The 17799-nt window shown below is 40.3% G+C and overlaps 1 protein-coding gene across 2 annotated transcripts in view; it reads left to right on the top strand.

Annotated features, from left to right (window-relative positions):
• Positions 1–506: 506 nt before the first annotated feature.
• Positions 507–17799, top strand: part of THPO (thrombopoietin) — a 72329-nt gene continuing 55036 nt past the window's right edge. For both annotated transcript variants that reach the window (XM_077292906.1, XM_077292905.1), the window contains exon 1: positions 507–840. In XM_077292906.1, coding sequence (XP_077149021.1) covers positions 828–840 — 13 coding nt within the window. In that variant the 5' untranslated portion in view covers positions 507–827. The remainder of the gene's footprint in view (positions 841–17799) is intronic.

The raw sequence follows: 17799 nt of genomic DNA, 5'->3' as shown, positions 1-17799 counted from the left end.
AGCATTTTTGTGAATAAAATATTTACTGTTCTTGGAACTGGATTTCTCTTCATTTTGCATTTCCCACGCCTTGATGCAGCATTTCTAAATGCAAATCATGGTGAGCTGGACTATATTTCTAAACATTGACATATACAAATTATTTTAGCTGTTCATATGCTTCAAGTCTGAACACAAAATGTCATTCCTTGTTAAAATTTGTGGAAAAGAAACGGATTTAAGTTCCCAATATATGGTTCTTAATAAAGACAATAATTTGTTTGGATGCTAAATTGCTTCTTGTATGGTGACAATTGTATCTTGCTACACCTGCATCAGGAAGAACATTGTGTGCTATAGAATAAAACAGAAATTGATACAGAAAATGTGGAAGATGGCCTTCTTTCCTCCTTTTGTTCCTCCCCCAGTCTCATGACAGCCGGAATGTCTTTGAGATCTGTTCTCTGTCACACATAGGACCACAGTCTCATTTTGCCCAATGCCCTGATATCTTTCAGAACAACAGGATGTGGAGAGTTCTGTTGCTTGGCAAGGATTTGGGACTGAGTTTACTTAGTGTCTTATTAGACTGAGACCCTGACACATTTCTTCACTTTTGTTCATCTCTTACCTGTTGTTGCTGTCATCATTATTGTATTTTTTAATTCTTTATATTGGGAGTTACAATGTTACAATCTTTTCCATAAATAAGATCTTTTTTCCAAATTTACCACCCCACTGTCTTCTTCTGAACTAGTTCTCTCTTTTACTATATAAATGGACCTGGGACATGGATACATGTGCTTCCAACAACTGAACAATGGAAAAAATGTAAGAACTGGCTGGGGATGGATGTAAATCGTAAGTATTGCAGAATCATCCAATTTTATGTCTGTAAGATTTGGATGCTTTAGAAATTGCATCATTGCAGTTTTAAGAAACTACTATATAAATTTTATTAAATGAATAATTTCTATAATAATCGAAATCTTTGCTTTCCCACAATAGATAGATAGATGGGTGGATATAGATAGATAGATGGATGGATGATTTAGATAGATGACAGTTTTAAAGAAAATATCATTTCTTCAGAACCTAAGGATTATTTTGCTTTGAGCATCTCTGCCATTACAGTAATGCGCACTTTGTCAGAATGACATCTTCTACCATGTTTTTGGATCATCTCATCAATGGATCTAATAAACAGAGCATGTGCTGAAGAGTATTTTATTTTTTTGCTGCATGTCATGTTGCTTCTGTTATTTTAAAAAAAGTCATAGAAAAATTAGAGATTTGACTTTTTCTGAGTTGCTAGGGATCCTAAAAAAAGGGGTAAAAGATGTACGAAATGTTGTTACATTTGTTTCCTATTAGAAATGTAGAGCAGTTACTATCTGATACATGTGTAGGGAGGTTCACAAGTCTTGACTGCTCATACATTATGGCTATATTGTAAATGTTTACATGTCAGTTTAAAATGTTTGATAAGAATTTGATGTAAATGGATGGTTTTGGCAAAGTATCAATTGTAATTTTGATATTACTGATTATTCCCTAAGTCAATACTTCCCAGATCTCTAACAAAGCATATTGAAAAATTATACTTGAAATAGGTATAGATATAGAACATTAGCTCTCAAAAATGGGGATAAGGCTGGCTGGATGCTGGGTATAGAAGCCGGTCCTGTGCAACAACCTCTATGGTAATAAATAAGTGAATAAACTGATACTATTGCGCTAAACAGCAAGGAAAAGGGGCATAAAAAATCATAGACCTAGAACCTACATAAAATATAATGCATGATTTTATATAAAATTTTAAAATTAGATTAATACTGTCTGTCCGGATGTGATGATTGACAAATTAACACTTCCTAATTGATAATAAATAAAATGAGCAATTTTAGGGTAAATGTTCCAAGTCATCACAGGCTAACTTCAATGGAGAGGACAGTCCGGTATGTAGTTAGGATTTAAAGGGAATGTATCATCTAAGCTATTTGCACTAATCAAAACTAAAAAAACAGTAACGCAAGTTCTTTAAATATTTTGTAGATTGTTATTTATTTTCTTTCTATGGGTTTGGGGTGACTATCTTGTTAGTGCTGCTCCTAGGTGAACAATAGTTCACATTTACTGTACAGCAAAGACATGAACAGAGGAAACTGATGTCTGCGGATGACTCATTGATTTCAATGGGAAAGTTTTGTGTGCATAGTCCATGACCTTTGCTCTCATTTATTCTATTGGGGGTCTATTGTATAGGTCCAAGAGAACCACTTAAATTAAATTAAGCTGAAATAGATGCTGATGTGCTGTCAATAAACTTCATGGTCAATAAGTACCAAATGTGGCGTTTTCCTTGGATGAGACATGGTATATAAACATTATAGTATCGACACATTGCTTAAAAATGAAACAAATTCATGAGAAAAATAATATTTGTCCCACAGATAATAGTTTCACATTGAGCAGGATGTAGAGCTCAGAGGAAAGCCTCACTTGTTCCGTGTACTTGTGCACACTAACCGCTAAAGGTCAATGGAAAGATAAGCAGCATCCGCTTATAGAAAAGAATGGGATCAAAAAACAATCTTAAGAATTTCATTCAGCTTCCATCTCTAAACCAGAAAAATTAAAAGGTTTAATCAAATGGGAAGAAGAGAAGTAGGCAGAGGTGCAATTTTTGGAAAAAGGCTGGTTGTTCAAGGGCAAACTATATATTTAGAGATTTGCTATAAACACTTTTAAATTGAAAAGAACATGGTAATGTCCTGGTGTGAACTTGTCAAGTTGTGTAATGCTATAACAATGAGATGGGTACTATACTTAAAGGGAACATGACAGCAGAATCTACCGTTATGAGGTATTATTAGTGGTTTATTAGCCTACCCCTTCCTTTCACCCTGCACACACTACAATGTTAATCATGCCGCTGTGTGTGTGTGATACCAACTCACTGTTGGAATTATTGACATAATGGACTAGTCAACTACCTGGACCTAAGACAAAAACATAATGAGCAAATACCCTGTAGTAAGTAAGTAAGTAAATAATAATATTACAACAACGTCTATAACATAGGGTACTTACTTAACCCCTTCACTCCAAAGCCCAAATCTCATTAACACAAAACTGAAAAAAAAGATTAAGAAACAGCCACAAGACGGATTTAATCAACCAAGGTATCCTTTTATTCCATATAACAGCTCCGACCTGACACTGTGTGTAGGTTACTGTGCACAGTCCTGCTAACAGGTTCCCGTTAAAGCAGTTTCTCATTTTTAGTAAAAAAATTTGCAAGACTATATTTTTAGGGACCACATCGTATGTGAAGTGATTTTGGAGGGGTCTATATGATAGACAATAGCCAAAAGTGACATAATTCTGAAAACTGTACTCTGCAAAGTCCACAAAACGACATTCAAGATACTTATTAACCATTCAGGTGCTTCACAGAAATTAATGCACTGTGCAAGGAAAAAAATGAACATTTAACTTTTTTTCACAAAATTTAATTTTAGTCCCATTTATTTATTATTTTCACAAGGGTAACAGGAGAAAATTGACCATACAATTTGTTTTGCAATTTCTCCTGAGTATGCAGATACACCATATGTGGGGGAAAACTATTGTTTGGGAGCACAGCAGGGCACGGAAGGGAAGGAATGCCAATTGACTTTTGGAACACAAAATTGGCTGAAGTAGATAGCTACCGTGCCGTGATTGCAGAGCCCTTGATGTGCCAAAACAGTATAAACTCCATACAAATTACCCAATTTTGGAAACTACGCCAGTCAAGAAAGTTATCTAGAGGCTTGGTGAGCTCCTTGAACCCAAGGGTGCTTTACAGAATTTTATATCATTGAGCCATGAAAATGAAACATTTTTCCCACAAAAATGTTATATAAAAAATAATTGTTTTTTTATCGCTGTATTCCAATAGCTATAAATTTTTTATTTTTGTGTCGCTGGAGCTGTATGGTGGTTTATTTTTTGAGGGACAACATTACGTTTTCAGCTATACTATTTTTATTTACATTTGCCTTTTTTATTGTGTTTTATTCAACTTTTTGTTGAGCAGTATGATGAAAAAGCATAGATTTTTGGCACATTTTTTATGGTATTCATGTAAGGGTTAACTAGTGGGACAGTTTTATGGGTCAGGTCATTACGGACACGGAGATAACAAATATGTATACTTTATTTTTTGGGGTTTTTTTTGCTTTTTACATAAACAAATGTATTTATTGGATTAATATTTTTTCATTGTTTTTGTTCTTTATTTTGTGATTTAAAAAAAATATTTTTACATTTTTTTTAACCTTTTTACCTTGTTCCAGGGTGGGACATCAACTTCTCCTGCCCTGATTTGTGATCTAATACTCTGCAGTGCTTTTGTATTGCAGGGCATCAGATCAGTGTCTTGCAAGCACTGTCCCTGGGTTACTCAGCTGCCATCTTTCGGTCCAGGGTCACCATGAAAACCATTGGCACAACGCAATCAAAATTTACATAAATAAATGTGTTTATTGGATTAATATTTTAAATTATTTTTGGTCTTTATTTTGTGATTTATTTTTTATATTTTTAAATTTTTTTAAAAAACTTCTTTTTTACCTTTTCCCAAGATGCAGCCATCTTTTGGCCCAGAATCACCATGAAAACCATAGGCCCAAATCGTTGTGGCGATGGTAACAAAGAGGTAAGTCCCTCTGTGATGCCCATCTATATCGCTGTCACTATTGACAGTGGCATCAGAGAGGATAATGCCCTTGATAGGCACTAGCACCAATCATGGGCGGTGCTCCCATATAGAACTGCCACCCACATTTGATTGCGGCAGTTCTCGACGTGAGCACGGGCGATCATCATGCAGTATCTGTATAGTGGTTTGCAGGACTGCAGCTCCTGCAGCACCGTACATATATGGCGCATGTTAGGAAGGGGTTAACACTGTTTTGATCTCAAAAGTTCCTACCATGACATGATGTACCCTAAACGGGATGGTACCTTACTCTTGTAGGTCACCTCACTATGTGTCAGCAGACATAAAAATAGATAAGGGCAGAGCAGGACCTGAGTCCTGACTGTTAAGATACTTGCCCATGAAAGCTGTAGAAATAGAATGAACAGCCCAAAGTACAAAGAACAAAAAACTAACACAAAACCAAAAAAAATTGAGCCAGAGCATACAGTTGGCTCAAAAAAAAGCTTACATACCCTGGCAGAATTTTTGCTTTCTTGGCCTTTTTTCAGAGAATATGAATGATAACACCAAAACCTTTTCTCCACTCATGGTTAGTGGTTGGATGAAGCCATTTATTGTCAAACTAGTGTGTTTTCTCTTTTTAAATCAAAATGACAACCCAAAACATCCAAATGACTCTGATAAAAAGTTCACATACCCCATTTCTTAATACCGTGCATTGCCCCCTCTAACATCAATGACAGCTTGAAGTCTTTTGTGCTAGTTGTGGATGAGGTTCTTTATTTTCTCAGATGGTAAAGCTGCCTACTCTTCTTGGCAAAAAGCCTCCAGTTCCTGTACATTCCTGGGCTCTAGCATGAACTGCGGGCTTGAGATCTCCCCAGAGTGGCTCAATATACTGAGATCAGGAGAATGAGATTGCCACTCCAGAACCTTCACTTTGATCTGCTGTAGCCAATGACAGGTCGATTTAGCCTTGTGTTTTGGATCGTTGTCATGTTGGAAAGTCCAAAAACGTCCCATACGCAGCTTCCGGGCTGATGAGTGCAAGTTTGCCTCCAGTATTTGCTGATAATGTGCTGCATTAATCTTTCCTTCAACTTTAACCAATTTTCCTGTGCCTTTGTAGCTCACATATGCGCAAAACATCAGCGATCCACCTCCGTACTTTACAGTAGGAATGGTGTTCTTTTCATCATAGGCCTTGTTGACCTCTCTCCAAATGTAACGGCTATGGTTATGGCCAAAAAGTTCAATTTTGGTCTCATCACTCCAAATTACCAGAAGTTTTGAGGCTTGTCTTTGTGCTTTTTTGCATATTGTAGGCGAGATACTTTGTGGCATTTGTGTAGTTTTTAGAGAGTCCTATTTTTTAGCTGATGTTATTTGTGGGTTTTTCTTTGAATCCCAAACAATTTTCCTGGCAGTTGTGGACGATATTTTTGTTGGTCTACCTGATCGTGGTTTTGTTTTTACAGAGCCCCAGATTTTCCATTTGTTATTCACAATTTGAATAAAAATTTCTTCGACATGACTGTTAGGTGTCGAGTTCCCACTGCTGCACAGGGGGAATCTCAAACCATGTCTGCTGCAGTCTCCCATTCTCCTCCAGCCGCAGTGAAGCCTGCTCAGCGGAGACGTCAGTCCCAGCGTCTGTCTCAGTCTGATACTGTGCGAATGGTTACTGTTGCCTTTCCAGGCTCTGCCCTTGTAGCCCGCACTGGTCAGCGGCAATCAGGCTGTTCTGGGACTAAGTCCTGCTTTTCACGCACTGAGCATGCTCACGGGAGGTCCTCTCATTGGAGGTCGGGGGTCACACGCTCAGGCCCTGTTGCAGCTCCTATTGGTCCACCAGGAAGGTCCTGTAGAGCTGCAACTATAAAAGGTTTGCATGGCCGCACGGCCATGCACTAGTATCAAATGTGTTTGGCTTATGCCAGTGGATACTATACCACTCTATTCATATGTGGTGTGAGGCTGTAGCTTTGGGGCTGTACACTCAGGCAGGCAGCTAGCATCAGTGGGGGCAATTAGCCTTGGCTTAGCATCTGGTTCCTTCATGTGTGCGGTTAGCACAGAAGAGTTGCAGAGCAAGCACAACCCTTAGTTAGGGTAATAGTTTTGTGTACAGCGCGACTCTGTGAGTCAACAGAGATTGCTACCAGTTCACACAGGGTGAAGCTTAACCCACGTGTGAGCTCAGAGGTTATCCGTTATACTTTGCAGCAGAGCTTTCTGCACAGTGGACCCCGGGCTGTGTATGCACCTTGTAGCTACCTATCTATACTTGGTGCATTCCACTAGCCCTAACAATGACTTGCATTTGTTTATGAAAAAAATGGAAATGTGGCAAAAATTTAGAACATTTTGCTATTTTCAAACTTTTAATTTTTGTGCCCTTAAATCAGAGAGTCATGTCACGCAAAATAGTTGATAAACAACATCTCCCTCTACTTTACATCAGCACAATTTTGGAAACATATTTTTTTGCTAGGACATTATAAGGGTTAAAAGTTGACCAGTGGTTTCTCATTTTCCCAACAAAATGTACAAAACCATTTTTTTAGGGACCACCTCACATTTGAAGTGACTTTGGCGGGGGGTCAAAATGACAGAAAATACACAAAAGTGACACCATTCTAAAAACTGCACCCCTGAAGGTGTGCAAAACCACATTCAAGAAGTTTATTAACCCTTCAGGTGCTTCATGAGAACTAAAGCAATGTGGAAGGAAAAAATTTACTGTAGACCCAAACTTTTGTATTTTCACAAGGGTATCAGGAGAAAATGGAAGACATACTTTGTTGTGCAATTTCTCCTGAGTACGCTGATACCCTGCATGTGGAGGGAAGCCACTGTTTGGGTGCATGGCAGGGCTCATAAGGGATGGAGCACCGTTTGACATTTTGAATGCAAAATTTGGCTGGAATCGATGGCGGGCACCATGTCGTGTTTGGAGAGCCCCTGATGTGCCTAAACCATGGAAACCCCCCAATTCTAACTCCAACCCTTACACAGCCCTAACCACAACCCTAACTGCAGCACCCCTAACCCTAATCCCAACCCTATCCACAAGCCTAACCCCAACACAACCCTAACCAAAACCCTAACTCCAAACTTAACCCCAACTCTAACCAATACACAACCCTAACCCCCAACATCATAACCCTAAATCCAACACCAAAACCCTAATCCTCAACACAACTGTAGCCCCAATACAACTGTAACCCCAAAACACAACCATAACCTAACCCCAACACAACTCTAACCCCAACACAACCGTAACGCCAACACAACCCTAGCCCCAACCCTAACTGTAGCCCCAACCCTAGCTCCAACCCAAACCCTAGTCCCAACCCTAACCCTAACATAACCCTAACCACAGCTCTAAACCCAACCCTAACCATAGCCCCAACCCTAACCCTAACTGCAAAGAATGGACAAATTTCAATTTTTTAATTTTATTATTTTTATCTAACTAAGGGGGTGACAAAGGAGGGTTTGATTTACTACTTTTTTTTTACTTTGATCACTGTGATACGGTCTATCACAGAGACAAAATGAACTAATAGGAGAAATCTCCTATTGTTGCCGCATGCACCCACCATTTGTTTGCAGGAAGATAAAGTGGAGGGCCAGGGAATGGAGCAGGAGGGTCCTGGGATGGTGCAGGTATGGGGGGTGCTCATTTCTCTCTCCTCTGATATGCTAGATTATATCAGAGGAGAGAGAAATGAATGGAAAATCAGACTTTTTTTTGTGATCGCCGTTATTCGGTGTATAACGGCAATCACGTGACTGGAGATGGTAAAAACCAACCCAAATCATATTCTCTGGGATCTCAGCTACCCCCGGTAGCCAAGATCCCAAAGATTTTCCGCAGCTGAAGGGCGCTTTACACTTATTTCTCAGAGCCGTTAAAAAGCGGCGTTGAGGAATAAGACTACTGCCGCCGTTAAAAGGTGTATCGTCGGTTGGTAATGGGTTAAGATGTCTGCCCATGTCGTTTCTACAATTCCATTAAATGGTATATAAGATATATAGACGACATATTGGTTGTCTGGGGCAGTCATGTTTCCCTGATACCATCTTTTTTGGATTATTTAAATAACAATTCATATAATCTCAAATTCACTGTTTTTTCTCACCACAAAATAATTTATTTTCTGAACTTACGCCTCAGTGGCAAACATGGCTTACCCATCATTACATTTACATGCACAGTGTTCACTCTCCACATACTACTTAGACTATTCCTGTCAGTGAAATACTCAAAGCAAAAATAAATTTCAGTGATCCCGTTCGCTTTTATAATGAATCACAGTTAGTTGAACGATTGAGCAACAGACATAATCCCAGATGATCTTTGAAACGTGCCTCTAAAATACTGAAAGTAAAACCAGGCAAGATGTAATGCGAACAAAGCCATATAGTACAAATATTTCTTTACAACAGAAACCAACTCTGGTTCTTACTTATAACACTTATTTCAAATCCATCTCTAACATTGTACATCGTAATTTCATATTTTGAGAGATGATCAATCCATGGATTCTATATTACAAAATGGTATCAGAGTAGTCTCTAGACGTGCTCCCACAATTGGAACTGTTTTATCGCCCAGTCTATACTGTCCGCAACAAAAGTCTAATGAACACAATTGGCTTTCCACAAAAGGCCATTTTAAATGTGGACAACATCTGACGAAGAATGGCGAAACACGCGTTGAGGAGGCAGGCTTGGGTCCAGGTCTCTCACCATATGTAAGCCATATGATCATACATGCACTTTATATTTAAACTATGTAGTTCTGCATCCTTTCATATCTTTATGCTTTGCATTAAGATTTTCATGCATTTGCACTTTATTTCCTCATGGGACAACTTGTGCAGTAGTCTCCTAATATATTAGCCTCATTAGGACGTTATATCTGTATGATACGATATATGATATCCATTTAGATCTGACATCAACTAAAGGTGTATCCTTTAAAATCTACTTCTTGTTGTCATTCTGTGCGATACTGAGTCTAAGAACACTTCTTAGTGTTTGAAACGTGCTCGGTTCTCTCAATATTTTTTTCTATACTTGCTAAATCAAATTGCATCCGCACCTGATGTTTGCAGTAATGCTACCTTTTGTTTTTTATATTTTTTTCTAAATAAAGGTTTTTAATTTTATGCTTAGAAGTTGGATTCTTTTTTTTGTATTCGTGTACAAACTTTTGACCAGCTGTTCTGCATTCTATGAAATGCCTGAAATATGTAAGCTATGCACGTCTTGCTATGTGTATTGGGTGAATACTTAACCCCTTCAGGAAGCAGACAATTTTCATTTTTGTGGATACAGACATTTTTTCCTATCTATTTTCAAAGAGCCATAACTTTCTTATTGTTTTATCGACTGTCAGGGAGAACCCCAGGGAGATCACACAGATCTCTCCACTGCCACCAACTTGTCAGCAATAATAGCAGTATTGAGTCCAACCCTCAAAACTCTGTACAGAATCCTCCCAGGGACCATGCAGGTTTTTAGTGACAGGAATGATTGCTCACCCCAGCTCACTAATAATTTGTGACATCCCACCACTGCCACCACTTTGTGAGGGAGAACATTGGAGAGATCACACTGATCCCACCAATTTGTCAGTGATAACAGCATGGGGAATCAAGCAGATCCCACCGCTGCCACCAATTTGTCAGAGAACGCACCTCTGCTGCCTCCAATTGTCAGGACAAATACACAATTGACTAACGAGTGATGAATGAAGCTGCGACTGCTTCCACTACTAGTTACTAGGCCGGTTATTGGGAAACTCACAGTAAGCATATGGTATGTACAGTTCTGATTCAAAACACATGGAATATACATATGTACCCTGGTACGGTCACTGCCAAATCCACAATAACAAAAGCCACCACCAATCGTTCATACAGGCCTATTGGACACCTGTTACAGCTAACTTATGGCTTCAGGGTTGCAGTTTACAGAGCAAAAGGAACAGAACTATTACATTTTACATATTTAACCCGGAAAGGTAGGCAATGTTTAAATCAAATATACAAAGATGTTACAAAATGGGAACAAAGCAATACGATATATACAATTATTAGTGATGAGCGAACGTGCTCGCCACTACTCGTTACTCGCCCGAGTATCACTGTACTTGGCAAGCACCGAGCATTTCCGGGATTACTCGGCGGGAACTCGGGTCTCCACCCTGCATTTTTGGCGGTCTTTAGAGATTCAGTCAACATGCAGGGATTGTCTGCCAGGCACTGTAATGCCGAAGCCATCTTTGTTGTGGTCTTGCAGTGATTGGCTGGCCGGACAGCATCATCAGGGGTATAAGAGACCGGACGCCGCCCTGCTCAGCGCATTCAGCTCAAGAAGCAGACAGTGTAGGGAGAGCTGCTGCTGAGATAGGATTAGATTTGGGGATTTCATAGTCAGTGTGGGGTCTATCATTCTAAGCCACTCAAATCCAGCTAAACCAACAGTCCTTTTAAGGACTAATTCTGGAGTATATAGGTTGCAGTGTTAGGTAGGCAGGGGAGTGTACGTCGCTCTATACATATCAGTGCAAGACTTGCAGGCACTGTATGTGTATATATAGATATCATTGCATACATCAAGAGGGTCCATTCTATTATTGTCTGCTGCTGCTGCTGCTACCTATAGCATATATTGACCGTATATACCTAGCCCCAGGTATAATTGGTTAGGAAAACATTTTTGGCCAGGTTAATAGAGATTATTTTATTGCAAAACAATCCAGAGCCCTTTTTTTTCTCCATTTGATTTTTGACACTGCACAATACAGCCAGATTCTTTTCCTAGCACAGGGTGAAAATCCAGCAATTTTAAAGGGGTCACAAAAATCACTTATGAATGAGCAGAAAAATCTTTCATTTTTTTGTGGTACGGTAGAGTAGAAGTTTTCTTGAGTGTCTTACACAATTTCTTGACACCATTTTGCTGAACCCCCAAAAAATACATACAGGCCGCATATTTTACAGTGTGGTATATCTGTGACACGCCTCATACATCGTGTGCTAAAAATTTGGACATTTTCGGCCGGTATTCCATTTTTTTGCTGTCTGTTACTCTAGTTACAATGCCTTGCAAAAGTATTCAGCCCCCTGGAACTTTTCAATCTTTTCCCACATATCATGCTTCAAACATAAAGACACCAAATTTATTGATCATTTTACATTTTTTATGGAAATTCAAAAACTGAAAAGTGGGGCGTGCAATATTATTCGGCCCCTTTTAATTAATACTTTGTTGCACCACCTTTTGCTATGATTACAGCTGCAAGACGCTTGGCGTATGTCTCTCTCAGTTTTGTACATTGAGAGACTGAAATTCTTGCCCATTGTTCCTTGGCAAACAGCTTGAGCTCAGTGAGGTTTGATGGAGAACGTTTGTGAACAGCAGTTTTCAGCTCTTTCCACAGCTTCTCAATTGGATTGAGGTCTGGACTTTGACTTGGCCATTCTGACACCTGGATATGTTCATTTGTGAACCATTCCATTGTTGATTTTGCTTTGTTTGGGATCATTGTCTTGTTGAATGACAATTCTACGTCCCATTCTCAGGTCTTTTGCAGACTCCAACAGGTTTTCTTCAAGAATGGTCCTGTATTTGGCTCCATCAATCCTCCCATCAATTTTAACCATCTTCCCTGTCCCTGCTGAAGAAAAGAAGGCCCAAACCATGATGCTGCCACCACCATGTTTGACAGTGGGGATGGTGTGTTCAGGGTGATGAGCTGTGTTGCCTTTACGCCAAACATATCGTTTGACATTGTTGCCAAAACGTTTGATTTTGGTTTAATCTAACTAGAGCACCTTCTTCCACATGTTTGCTGTGTCTCCCAGGTGGCTTGTTGCAAACTCTAAAACGACACTTTTCATGGATATCTTTGAGAAATGGCTTTCTTCTTGCCACTCTTCCATAAAGGCCAGATTTGTGCAGTGTACGACTGATTGTTGTCCTATGGACAGACTGTCCCACCTCAGCTGTAGATCTCTGCAGTTCATCCAGAGTGATTATGGGCCTCTTGGCTGCATCTCTGATCAGTCTTCTCCTTGTTTGAGATGAAAGTTTAGAGGGACGGCCGGGTTTGGGAGGTTTGCAGTGGAATGATACTCCTTCCATTTCAATATGATCGCTTGCACAGTGCTCCTTGGGATGTTTAAAGTTTTGGAAATCATTTTGTATCCAAATCCGGCTTTAAACTTCTCCACAACAGTATCACGGACCTGCCTGTTGTGTTCCTTGGTCTTCATGATGCTCTCTGTGCTTCAAACAGACCCCTGAGACTATCAAAGAGCAGGTGCATTTATACGAAGACTTGATTACACACAGGTGGATTATATTTATCATCATTGGGCATTTAGGACAACATTGGATCATTCAGAGATCCACAATGAACTTCTGGAGTGAGTTTGCTGCACTGAAAGTAAAAGGGGCCGAATAATATTGCACACCCCACTTTTCAGTTTTTGAATTTTCACAAAAATTTAAAATAACCAATAAATTTTGTTCAACTTCACAATTGTGTTCCACTTGTTGTTGATTCTAAACCAAAAATTTACATTTTGTATCTTTATGTTTGAAGCATGATATGTGGGAAAAGGTTGAAACGTTCCAGGGGGCCGAATAGTTTCGCAAGGCACTGTATATACAGCACTATTTTTCATTAAAAAAATAAAAAATACAGGCCACATATTTGGCAGTGTGGTATTTCCCTGACAGGCCTCATATATCTGCGTGCTCCAAGTTTGGGCATTTTGGGCTGGTATTCCATTTTTTTCCCGTCTGTTACTCTACTTAAATACAGCACTATTTTGCTTTTAAAAAAATACAGGCCACATATTTGGCAGTGTGGTATTTCTGTGACTGGCCTCATACAGTATATCTGCGTGCTCCAAGTTTGGGCATTTTAGGCCGTTAGTCCAATTTTGTTTACCTGTCTGTTGCTCTAGTTATATACAGCACTATTTTGCATTGAAAAAAATACAGGCCACATATTTGGCAGTGTGTTATTTCCGTGACAGGCTTCATATATCTGCGTGCTCCATGTTTGGGCATTTTAGGCCGTTAGTCCAATTTTTTTTACCTGTCTGTTGCTCTAGTTATATACAGCACTATTTTGAATTTTAAAAAATACAGGCCACATATTTGGCAGTGTGGTATTTCCGTGACAGGTCTCATATATCTGTGTGCTCCAAGTTTAGGCATTTTAGGACGGTATTCCACTGTTTTTGCTGTCTGTTTCTCTAGTTATATACAGCACTATTTTGCATTGAAAAAAATACAGGCAACATATTTGGCAGTGTGGTAGTTCCCTAACAGGACTCTACTTATATACAGCACTATTTTGCATTAAAAAAAATAAAAAATACAGGCCAAATATTTGACAGTGTGGTATCGCTGTCAGACGATGTATTTGTGGCCTACAAATTGTGGAAATTCAGGCCTACATTCCACTGTATTTGCTGTCTGTTACCCTAGTTCGGTACATTATTGAACAGTGTGGTATATCGGTATAAATACTTCTGTTTCAAGTTGTTATGGCTGCTTCATGACTGTCTTAAATGCTCCAACTACTACCAACATCATCATCTTCTGCCTAGAGGCAGTCACTGCGTACATAGAAAGTCTGAGGAGCAGAGGGTGAACGCTTGGGTGGTGTTGTACTCTGTATCTGGATTATGAAGGGAAAATCTTGTAGATTAGATCATGACTGGAAGAGTCAGAGCAAGAGCACGTGCAACAACACGTGGCCAGGACTCGCAACTACTGAAGCCTGGTGTTCCCGGGCCGGATTCTGACAATCCATCACCTACTAATACTGAACTGGTTGGATGAGGACATCAAAAAGGAGCCCCTGCATTCTCTATAACATAAGCTAGATATTTTGACATTTCAGCTGTATTTCAAGAGTTGTCAATTGGAGAGCGTGGTGGTCGTAGATGTGACTTCTACACCACCACCTGAGCTACCGCCTCACCCCCACCTGAGCTGCCGCACCTTCGACCTTCTGTCTCTTCCCCATTATCCCATAGAATGTAAGTCCGCAAGGACAGGGTCCTCTCTCCTCTTTACAAGTCTTTCATTGTAATTTTTTATTACTGTAAATGATATCTATTACTTTGTATGTAACGCATCCTCATGTACAGCACCATGGAATTAATGGCGCTATATAAATAAATAATAATACTATATGGGTGTTTCCACTAGACAATCCATCCAACTTGTTATTGAATCAAAATCTTGTTTTTCTGACAACTCTGTTCAGCTGTGCACAAACTATGTCAAATTGGTAGCTAGACCCCAGTGGGTCTTGTCAGTGTCATGTTGACTACAGTCCACAGATGTTATCTAGATCCCTAATCTCACCTCTACTTTACCAGCATGATGAATTAATAGGAAAAGCACGTGGTATTGATGGAGCTGTTGTTTTCTTGCCAAAGAAACTCAATATGATCAATGAGGTGCTTAGCCGCACAAGGAATGGAGAAATAGTAAAGATGACAACTACTTTCACATTTGAGTTAAAACACACTTCACCAACTTGCTTTCACTTTTACAACATTATATTCCGAAGCCTTGAAGAAAAAAGATGAATATATTGTGAAGCAAATAGGTATGAATAATTATCACCCAAATGATGTAGCATAAGTCAGAACATACACAACCTTTCTGTGGGGAAATGAGTTACCACCGAAATTTTGAAGTATGAGACTAGTGTCATCTTGTGGATTGATATGAGACACAAAGTCCTTCAAAGTGAAACTGTTCTGGATGTAATGTACAAATTTATCTTGAAAATTAGAAGAGCTATGATGCTTGCATTAAAAAATCTGATTGGCCAGATATGTACAGACTGGACTGCGGGTACCTGTGCTGGGCCGGGTCTGGAACTTTCAAGGCTGCCTCCCCTGTTTCACACGGGAAGGAATAGGGGAATGGACAGGCCCTATTACTCAGGAAGAGGGGATGTGTTTAGAGAGGGAACCTGGCCGTAAACTGAGGGGAAAAAAATGTAAAGCAGGAGTGAGTCCCCAGCTGTCAGCATGTGAGCAGCAAGGGGGGCAGTGCACTACGCACCCAAAGCACTGGCACTGGGACCAATTGCAGCAGACAGACCCAGTGACCTACAGGTAGGGGGGGCAGCTTAAGAGAAAGCGGGCATGACAGCAGAGATTTTTGGCGTGGACAAGCAGCACATTGGAGGCTGAGCAGCGTGCTCTGTCCTTAGAGCACTGGCGCCGCAAAGGACTGTTCCCGTTGGCTCCCACCACTAAAAGCGGTAATGCCAGAGAGTGAGGTGCTGTGTGCCCAGTGACCGCCAGAGAGTGAGGCGCAGTGTGCTCCATGACCATGAGTACAATGCACGAGCACAGTAGAGAGAGCCAGTTCATGCTACGTGTTCGGCTTTGCTAACCAATAATTAAAAGGCACAAAGGAATGACAGAGGATGTTGGTACGGTCACCAAGGTACTCCCTCAGCATTTTCCCAAACTTTGCACTCCTTGTGAGAGTCCCCCGTGCCTCGGGGCCAGGGCAATGGGAGGGTCTGAGAAAACTCTCCCCAAACTTTGCCAGTGTTCCACTACCTCTGCTGGATTGGAGTTGTGTCTCTCTCACCTGTACTCCTTGCTTGGCCAATGAACTGTGACCACTGCTGCCAGTGTCTTCAGATGGGAATTTTTTTAAATAATTCTGATAGAAGGGTCCTTTGGTCCTCCAACATTTTAGTACACCTTTCTGCCTCTGGAATATGAGATATAAAGTTCTCCTTGTAGCCTGGGTCTAGAAGTGTCACCAATCAGTATTGCCTGTCACCCAAAATTTTGAGAACGAGAGGATGATGTGAAAGGCAGCGTAACATAAACTCAGCCATGCGTGCAAGACTGCTAATAGTCAATACTTCCGTGTCCTCACCAAGAGGACGATTGACCATGCTCTCCTCCTCCTCCTTGTCCGTAGGCCTCCACGACTTTCGACAAACCTCAGTAATATCATTGTAAATACATAATTGTAAATACATTATTGTAAATACATCTCTGTAGTTTTTATCTCCCCCCACCTCATTGTAGATTGTAAGTTGTCATGAGCAGGATCATTTTTTGGGGTTTAATTATTGTTATCGTTGTTACTTAGTGTAGATTGTAAGCTGTCACGAGCAGGGTAGTTTTATTTCTGTTTAATTATTGTATTATTGTTATCGTTGTTACTTAGTGTAGATTGTAAGCTGTCACGAGCAGGGTAGTTTTATTTCTGTTTAATTATTGTATTATTGTTATCGGTTACTTAGGACTGTTGTGTTTGAAACTGTTAAACTGTAAATATGTTGGCGCTATATAAATAACTATAAATATTAATATTAGAACACAAAGAAGCAAGATGGAGACATTAATTAAGGTGTCATTGCCGCTCACCATCTTGGTGGATTCCTAAAAGTTTTGAAGGATGCTACATAATTCTGACATCCATGACCACTCCTGAGATCTTGTGTGAAGTCAGAACTGAATACCAACAGTCACCAACTGCCCTCTTCTGCTCACAAATCCTTTCCAACATCTGCAGTGTAGAGTTCCAATGTGTGGGGATACCACACACCAGTCAGTGAGCCAGAAGCTCCAAACGCTGCTGAAGCACGGCAAGGGTGAATGAAGCTCTAGCTGACTTTCTAAAATGAGTATGCAGAGCCTTGTACTTTTCCTAGCAGATCTGGTACCTCCGTGTCGCTTTTCAGAAAATGTTGAACAATGAGGTTAAGCACATGGGTCAGGCATGGCACGTGTGTGACCTCGCCTCGCCACAGAGCAGCCACCAGGTTACAGCCATTGTCACACACGACCATGCCTGGCTGTAGGTTCAGCGGTGTCAGCCACAGATCTGCCTGCTCTTTCAGAGCTGTCCACAACTCTTCATCATTGTGCGGTTTGTCACCTAAGCATATTGGCTTCAGCACAGCCTGTTGCCGCTTGGATGAGGCAGTGCTGCAGTGCTTCCAGCTTGTGACTGATGTGCTACTTTCGGAGATGGAGGCTGAAGAGGACGCGAAGGAGGAGGTGCAGGAGCTGTAGACT

This window comes from Ranitomeya variabilis, chromosome 2 (assembly GCF_051348905.1).
Source record: "Ranitomeya variabilis isolate aRanVar5 chromosome 2, aRanVar5.hap1, whole genome shotgun sequence".
Lineage (NCBI taxonomy): Eukaryota > Metazoa > Chordata > Amphibia > Anura > Dendrobatidae > Ranitomeya > Ranitomeya variabilis.
This window is presented reverse-complemented; position numbering and strand designations above follow the sequence as displayed.